General features: G+C 46.8%; 1 protein-coding gene across 1 annotated transcript in view; it reads left to right on the forward strand.

Moving 5' to 3' along the window:
• Window positions 1-597: 597 nt before the first annotated feature.
• The window catches only part of adam19a (ADAM metallopeptidase domain 19a), a 112,524-nt gene continuing 103,664 nt past the window's right edge, over window positions 598-9,457 (forward strand). The window contains exon 1 of the mRNA XM_031584518.2: window positions 598-962. Coding sequence (XP_031440378.1) covers window positions 833-962 — 130 coding nt within the window. The 5' untranslated portion in view covers window positions 598-832. The remainder of the gene's footprint in view (window positions 963-9,457) is intronic.

The following is a 9,457-nucleotide window of genomic DNA, read 5'->3' on the forward strand; positions in this document are numbered from 1 at the left end:
TGTTCTATCGATGCATTATCATAATATAATAAAAAAACACTTTTGAACCTCTCATAACATCATGCAGTCCTGTTTTAATGATCCCTATTACCTAAGGCGTCAGTGAAGCCTACCTCATTTGTGAAGTGGTAGATCTTAGCATTAAGAAGGTCGAGGAATTTCTGTAGCTGTCGGGCGTTATCTTCCCAGAATGCAAATGCAACAGGTAACATATCTCTGTCTGAATTTTTCATCCTTCAAGTCAGTTTGTTGCTTTTCAGAGAATCAGTCATAGGCATATAACCTACGTATTGTGAGGCAAATGGCGCCTTTCCCAATGTTCATTATTCCCCGTAGGAGCTCGTGATAAATTATGATAATTATATACCTATTATGATATATTGCTATGATCCAACGTGATATGCAAAACCACATCAATCATCATGTGAGATAAAACCATTAATCACTGGCCGCTTGTTGGTTTGAATGGGTTTGGTGTTTTGTGGATTTATCATTCTCCTTGCATATGCATGAAGGCGTACACACGATTAATCCAAACAAGTGACAAAGAGAAGTCTTCTTGGCGAGTGCCGGTTAATCCCTCTTTTGTCAGGGCTCTGAACAGTCGCTTGAGTCATAGCTTCATTCAAACGCCGTGCAGAGCGTGCGCATGACTCGCGAGCTACACGCTCACTCGCAATCAGATCCATTCCTTGGACCCTTGGATTCCTTGGTTTTCACGCCTGCCGCTCCCTCGCGAGAGAGTGAAAGAAGACGAGGCAGGAGGGGGGATCCGCGCGAGTGAGCCATCGAGAGTCAGGGAGAACGGACCACGGTACCGACCGCGACGGGGATGTACAGCAAACACCGACAGAAAGATGGCCCATTTTTATCGATACAATGCAGACATTCGCTAATAATGTTGTCGCTTTTACTTCTGAACGGCATCCTGCAGAGCGCGAGTGGAGTCATTCGGGAACAAGGTAATGTCAAAGAGAAAACAAGATAAGCAAAAGAAAGGGCACGCTGCAGCCCTCCGTAACCCACTTGGAAAGTTGTCCAGTTTGTTATCTACCAGTTGCGTGTGTCAACATGCGAGTACTTTGATTGAGACGTTTCCCATAGAGAAGAAAACGTTTTAGTTTGTGTTCGTGGCTCGCTACTTTCTGTGGGTTACTGAGTAAGTCTTTGTTTTCCTAAACACTCCGGTCCAAATGACTGGTGTGAGACTGGAGCGAATCTCCTTAAAAGGAGGCGATTTGAAATAACTGTAACCGCAGACTGTATGCTATGTAGGCTAAGAAATAGACTACAGTAGACGAACCTATATTAAATAGACGCTTTTAAGTGGAAGGTTTATTTGTTGTTATATATCCTCACTGTTGTTTTTGCATGAAGAAGTTGGCTGCCTCGGAGTTTGTGAAGCTTTAGTCTAGACCCTCTCACTAGCATCTATGAATTCAGTTTTTCTAAAAGTTGCCCTCAAGCAATAACATGTGACATGGCGTGACAGCTAAATTAGGTCTATGAATTTAATTAATGAAATTACATTTCTCCAAAACGTTCAAATATATCAAGTCCATATCCATTAGCCTATGTCAAACTGATGAATATTATTATCGTCATTATTATCATCATTATCATATACAAGTTTTTTTTCCCTTCTTCTTCTACCCTTTTTCACCAATATTTGGTCAGCAATATCATATGGTTAGACTTAACCAATCCACAGGAAACTTGGTGTGGTGGTAGCCGCACATAGCTGATACAGAATAGGTTTGTGTAGGTAGGTGTGTGTTTCCCTGGGTGCTAGTGCCCACTGAAGGGGTGGGGTAGGGTTAAAGGTCTTTTTGGGCAATAGATTACATTTTTATGGCAAACTGGCATCTAGGAGGTGCATTGCCCTAGCTCATGACGATTCATTTGTTGAGTGGTGCCACCTACTGAATAATGTTAAAATCATAAATCTAACACTCAACTAGCCAATATCTTGTGATGTAAAGGTTCCAACGTAACGAACGACACTCTGTATCACTACCACATCATTTGAATGCAATTGACAAGTACCATCTGGCTCGCTCAACAAAATGGCCACCAATGGCCAATCAACATTTAGCAGCCAACACATGCCTGTGTAAATGCCCAATCTTTTTGTAGGGTCATTCATAATGGCATATAGAAGCTATTTACCCAATTTCAAACAAATCAGGCATAAGATGTCATCACAACAACCTACAACATGCTTTCCTCTGTTCCTCTAAAAAGGTTTGGTCTATCTTCACAATTCATTTAGTCTTTAAATCATAATGTACAAAATTCAAATGATCCTCTTTCACCCGTGAAAGGGTCAAATCATTCAGTCTTTCGCCACTAGGGGCAGTTTGCACAATCTGCTTGGACCCCAACGATCGCTGCTTGCAGCTGTGTTTACACTTATTATTATGATAGTGTATACTGTACCCCTGTCCTGTTATAAATGTCGATACTTATATGTAGCATTTACTTTACATTTAGTATTGTATTCAATATTCTTGCCTTCAACTAATAGTCCTGCATTTTATATACATGCATATTTTCAAAACTTTGTAAATAAATGGCAAGTACAGTTATACAATGAAGACCATATTGTTGCTTATGTATACATATATATTTCACAAAATGCCTAAATTTAGCACAAGATTATATCTGTTATAAAGTCACAGTCATTCATATATTCACTCGATAGCTCGCAAAACCGCAGAACAAGTAGGCCACTGCTTCACACCCCAGCAGCCACCACATCCACAAACTAGTTCCTTAAATATCTTGTTATTTCACTTAATTCTTGCTCATTTTCTGACTTTATATGGCGTTCATGTTACTCACCACTAAGTGCTTCATCTAGTTGTCATTGTTGTGTCCAATAATTGCTAAATCGTGTTTGATGCCGAAGTGAACATCCAGCATCATTACAGATATGTGTTTTGAGTGACAGTGGTAGTGGTAGTGGCACAAGGCAAGTGATCTTTTGTGATTTTTTTGGGGGATTTCTGGACACTCCAGAGGACTTCTGATCAGTTTTCTAAACCTCATTTCTGACGCAACCTAGTGAGGGCGATGGTAACTGGTAGACTGTTAAGATATCGTGTCATGTCTTTATTTTAACTGTGGGGAGCAGAAGCGAGCGAGCTCAGTCTGGACAAGGCAGATGTCATCTGTGCAAAACGTTCCTTAAAGGGCACGTGACGCGCAGGACACCCAGTGCTTTGAGCTTGCTTTATCTAATTCACTGAAACATTTAACTCCACGTGTTCCGTTCCGACTCCACTCCCTGCAGTCGTCTGTTTTTTTTAAATGCTGCACAACCGCTTTCAGGGCTGTGTGAAATGCTTCCTCCACCAGTGTCCGCATATTTCCCAATAGAGCGTAAAGGCTTATAAACAACAAAAACATAAAGTAAGCATTATTTTCCCCAAGTCTCAGATGGATGGTCACTAGCTTTACTTACTAGCTTTTTCTCCACACGTCTTGCCACTTAACAGATCGGTGTGAGTATAATGTGACTGTTTGTCAGGTTTGATTGAGATAAACTATGGAAGCTGTGGAGCTCCTTGCACTGTTGTTTTTTCACTAAGCCTTGTCTGAGAAGATCCGTGTTTACTGTACATAAATCCATGCTCCAGTAGCACGCGGGGAGAGATTTGGCCAGGGACTCAGAGACTGCAGAGACTGCAATTGAATTTGTCTGTTTGCCTTTGCTCAGTGGGCATCTAATGCATTTGAAACAAGGTTCCATCATGAGATATCATCTTTGACACTCCGCGCTTCCTCTCTCCCCTTCCTATATCTAATGCGAACAAGAGGCGGCAATGACAGTGTTTGGTGTGTGTGTGTGTGTGTGTGTGTGTGTGTGTCAGAAGCTTAATCCAAGAAGAATCTTAGCTGGCACGACTCATCGTTGACTGTCTCTCTCTCTCTCTCTCTCTCTCTCTCTCTCTCTCTCTCTCTCTCTGTGTGTGCATTCCTCTTTGATAGTTTTTGAGGCTGACCCACTGCTTGATTTTAACTCTCAAAAGACTGGGGTTGATGAAAGCTGGAAAGCATCTGTGTATGTGTGTGAGTGTGTCTGTGTATGTGTGTGTGTGTGTGTGTAGGTCTGTGTGTGTGTGTAGGTGTGTGTGTTCGTGGGGGGTCAGCGTTACGACCAGGTTTATTTTGGATGTGACAACAGCACTTGCGACCCTGGCTCACGGGCCCATCACTCAGAGCTGTTTCTCCCTTGTTTTGGAGGCTATCTATTTCAGCCCAGGCTAAGTCTCGCTCGCTGCCTGCATACTTTGCTATTCTGGGGCATGATTGAGTCGAAGGAGGAATGTGAGATGGGAAGTCTGCTCTTTGGATTGTGTGGGTTAGTGTCCATACGGATGGGTGCTGTTTGAATGCACTCACGGAAGCATGGACACACACACACACACACACACACACACACACACACACACACACACACACACACACACACACACACACACACACACACACACACACACACACACACACACACACACACACACACACACAAACACACACATAAACACACACACACACAAACACACCCACATGCACTCAGGCATGAATAGACACCCACCATACACACGTAAAAGTGTGAGCTCTGTACACACAGACACATTCAAAGTGTGAGCTCTGTACACACAGACACATTCAAATGCTTACTTAGGCGACACAACTATGCAAACACACACACACACACACACACACACTACACACTCTTATTACGTTAGTTCTAGAAAGCTAGACCTCCATTAGCGCCCTCTCTCTAAATGGACCCACATTTCTTTCTTGTTCTCTCTCTCTCTCTCTCTCTCTCTCTCTCTCTCTCACTCACACACACACACTCTGTCAGTCTCTCTCTCTCTCTCTCTCTCTCTTTCTTTCTTTCTCTTACTTCCTCCCTTTCTCATTTTCCATCTATTGGCTTGAAAAATATATTTATTTTTTAGTTGACCAGCGATACCATCTCCATAAATCTAATTGGCATATACAGCATGCAATCTCTCTTTCTCTCTCTCCCTGGCACAAGTACACTTACACACACACACACACACACACACACACACACACACACACACACAAACTGGGTGAAAACGTAGAAAAGGGGCTTCTCCTGCAGTGGGCTGATCTGTTTTTTTTGGCTGCTCCATTATTCATTCATGGGCCTTATTTTTATGCAACACAGGCTTCATGTGGTGATGATTGTGGCTTATCTCCACTTGTTGATTAAAACATAAAACCTCATTTCGTGGTTCTTTCTATCAGCCATTTTAACACTGCGGCTGTAAATAGCCGAGATTGAATGCCCATGAATGAAGCCCACCTAACATAATGAGACTGGCACCCACCACACGGTCAGAACCAAGGGCCGCGCGCAGAACGCCGGCTAATGCCATGGCCCTTAGCTTTTGTGTTCGCAAAGCTGTGTTAACTCCAGCTATTAACACTTACGCACCGCAAACCTGTTGAAAAGAAATGGATTCAGACGTTGAAATCCTATGTTGAAATTGATTTGTACATCTCTGACGCGTGGACCAGCATGAGTTGGTGGCTCGCAGGGAGAACATGTTGTTCTCTCCTTCTGAACACTCCTGCTGCTGCCAGCCTGCAGCGCTGGCAGAACCCAGTCAGAGGAGAGCTTACCCACTAAACAGTTTACAACCTCTACAAATAGCAGTTATCAGAATGGACAGGTGAGACACTCGAATGTTAGTAAAACACGCACACACACTCTCTTTGTCAGATCAAATAGGTGACTCGGAGAATAATAAGAGGAGTATAAATATTGAACCCATGTAAAAATCTTCTTCGAGGTGGGTATCTATTTAACCATCCTTTTGACTGGTGTGATGGTGCGTTTGCCTGGGCCTCATTAGTGTGTGAGTCTTTGCCTAACCCTCTGATTACGTGAGGCGTCTGAGGTCAAACCTCCTCACAGCAACATGAAAGAGGAAGCAGCCACCGAGGACTTCCCAGATTAGTGCGTTTAAGTCAGCCGGGATGCTGGTCTCGTTGGCTCGCCTGAGCACCGCCGCCGCGAGTCCCCGCTGCGGAAGGGGGGCGCAGGGGGGGGGGGGGGGGGGGGGTTGGTGGGGTCGCCCGATACCCTTCAGTGTTTGCTGTCATCGCTGCCACGGTTTCGAGATGCCGAGCCTGATGAAAGCCCGGCGGCCTAGCTCTGACGGAGGGGGCCTTCTGCGCCACTAAAGATCTCACCTCGGGTGCCAGCCAGGTTGAGCCGCGTCGACAGAGGCAGCTCTTGGCAGGGGCGCGCGCGCTGCATTGCTAATGTTATTTTTGTTAAAGTGCGTGTCCTTTTTTTATTATTATCAAAGGTGGATACTTCTTTTGATACGGCGTGTCAGGGGCATCCTCCGGGGGGGCTCGGAGCACACGCTAATCGAACAGGGGAGATGGTGGGGTGTGTGTGTGTGTGGGGGGGGGGGGGGGGGGCACAGAGAGATGAAGGACAGCAGAAAGGTCTGAGAGATGGCGAAAAAAGAGAGAGAGAATGGCTGGAAGCAAAGGATAGAGGGAGGGAGGGAGAGGAAGAAGCCTTGAAGAAGGAGAGAGCAGGTGAGAGAGGGAGAAGGAGGGAGGTGAGAAAGATAGAGATAGCGTGGTGAGAGAGAGAAAGCACTTTATTTGTGGAGGTGAGGTCAGTGTGTGGGGTTGTATGGTTGCTACGGTGCATTGCCACATCACCACAGACTCAGACTCTGCTGTTTGCTCTTCAAATGGTGAGCTGAAGACAGGAAAAGGAAGTATATTGGGGAACCAAAACCAAGCAACCACACATTCACACCTACTAACGCACACACACTAACGGCCACACACTGACGCACACACACTAACGCAGACACACTAACAGCCACACACTCACACATACGAACGCACACACACACACACACACACACACACACACACACAGAGACCTTATGCATACACACATACTGATGCACATGCACCAATGCTGAATTCTTGGAACAGAGAATTTACCCTTCCGTTTCTCTCTCTCTCTTTCTCACACACACACACACACACACACATACACACACACACACACACAACCGCCATTGTCCCCTCTTCCTCCCCACACACTCTCAAATGTCGTCGTCCCCCCCCCCACCCGTGCCTGTGAGCCAGCGTGGCACGGAGCCGCCATATCAAGCAGTGCCAGAATAAACCCTCCCCATGACACTGCCATGCTCCAGCAGCCCACAACACACACACACACACACACACACACACACACACACACACACACACACACACACACACACACACACACACACACACACACACAGACACACACACCTCGCCTTGCTTGGCATCATCTCAACCACACGCCTCCCCGTCAGGACCAACAGCCCCTAAAGCCATCTAACCCCCCCCCCCCCCCACACTCCATCACCCCCCCCCCCCCCCCTCCAAAACCCATATGCGCATTGCCTCCACTCCCTCCCATCCCCTCCAAAGCCAGCCCTCAGCTCATTGTGACAGAGGCCAGGGCACACGTAAGCTCTGAGCGACACAGAGCACAGTTTAGGGGAGAGCGCTTGGGATTCTGTGTCGGCGTGCAGGGTGGGGGGATTGCGACCTGGACATCCCCCAGTAGTGGAGAGGGGGGGAATAATGTTGAATGTGTGTGTGTGTGTGTGTGTGTGTGTGTGTGTGTGTGTGTGTGTGTGTGTGTGAGGATGTATGTTTGGGCAAAATGAGGCAAATCCAGAACACAAGGTCAGAGGAGAAGCACACAGGGGGCGGCTGGGCGCGAGGCTGACACGAGACAAAGCCATCCGACTGTATTTTCCTGGATGGGTTTACATTCTATTCTTCTTTCTTGCAGAGGGCTATTTAAACTCCAGGAGGACCTTCCTGGTGTATAAATAAAGCGCATGTTGAATGTGTAGAGCTGGGAGAGAAGGACCGGTTGTATTCCTATGGTATAAAGCGCGTGTTGAATGTGTAGAGCTGGGAGAGAAGGACCGGTTGTATTCCTATGGTTTCATGTTGACGCTGGCAGGCGGTGTGGCCGCTCTGGGTTTGGGCAGACAGGTCTTTTATTAAGGCTTTTATTGGTATGTCTGGGCGCTGTCTGCTTTGCCCATATATGTGCCCAGTCTCATTTACTTTAAGTCTTTGGGAGTCCTTTTCTGGTCGCGCTCACTGTTTTTTGTTCCACTGTTTTGTCTCACCCTCTCTGTCTGTCTTTCTTTGCTTTCTCTCCTTCCCCTCTCTTTTTTTTCTCTCTCTCTCTCTCCCAGTAAGTATTTTTAAGGCGTCTGCAGGACAGATCAGATATACTGTAGGTTTTTCCATCTGGTCATCCGTTATAAGCTTGCAACAACAACAAATGTGTACCCTGTGAGTACTGAGGATTAGGGCTGCTGTAAATGTTTGAGTGTGAGTGAGTGAGTGTATGTGTGTGTGTGTGTGTGTGTGTGTGTGAGAGAGAGAGAAAGAGAGAGAAAGAGCTTCTTCCTCCTTCCTCTCCCCCTCTCTCTGTAGGAGCGTGTTCCGGTGTGTACGGGGAAACAAATCGCCCAGATTGTGCAAAAGCCCCGGCTCCTGTGCGTAAATCTGGGCGCGGGCCGCTGAGCCTCTGGGTGGGCCGCGGGTGCTTGGAGGGCATCATGCAGCAGGTGGCCTGTTCCACTTATTTACCAGGAGAGGAAGAGGAAGAGGAAGGAGTAGACGTGCTGTTTACACTCCACAGCCGCCCCGAACTGACAGCATCATCACCTCCAGGAGTGTGTGTGTGTGTGTGTGTGTGTGTGTGTGTGTGTGTCACTTCCTGTGTCCTCTGCCCTTCCCGCACCCTTGCACTCCTCTGTGCTGCTCTTCGCCCTCATCCTGTCTTTCATTCCCAGCCTCTGCTCTTTTTTTTATGTCCTCATATACCTTTACTCTGGTCTATGCTCGCTCTTCTTCCCGCGTCTCCTTTCATCTCCTCTCTTCTCCTCCGCTCTCCTTTCCTCTTCTTTCTTCCCCTCTTTGCTTCTCTCCAGAGACAGTGAAGAGGAGAAGAGAAGAGGGCTCTCAACCAGGAATATTTCAGATGCTTGCCTTATGGTTTGCATGTGTGCGCAGGTTTATAAGTGTCTGTATGCATGTGCTTTTCTCTCCGAGTGTGTGCATTGTGTGTGTGTGTGTGTGTGTGTGTGTGTGTGTGTGTGTGTGAGTGTGTGTGAGTGTGTGTGTGTGTGTGTCGCTGGACTCATCTGTGTGTTTTTGAGCGAGAGATAGGTGGTCATGTTTTATCCCCATGAATTGTCTGAGCTTTGGCTTAGTCTGTAGGGATCGGTGAAAATTGGCCTCTGCATTTCAGTGTGAAGCGGTCACTCAGGCAGGCAGGCGGGAGGTCACCCACAGCGAGGGGACAGGCAAGGACAGGAGGCAGGGGACGAGTACACTCAAGTGGCCCCGC

Source organism: Clupea harengus, chromosome 18, assembly GCF_900700415.2.
Source record: "Clupea harengus chromosome 18, Ch_v2.0.2, whole genome shotgun sequence".
NCBI classification, from domain to species: Eukaryota; Metazoa; Chordata; class Actinopteri; order Clupeiformes; family Clupeidae; genus Clupea; species Clupea harengus.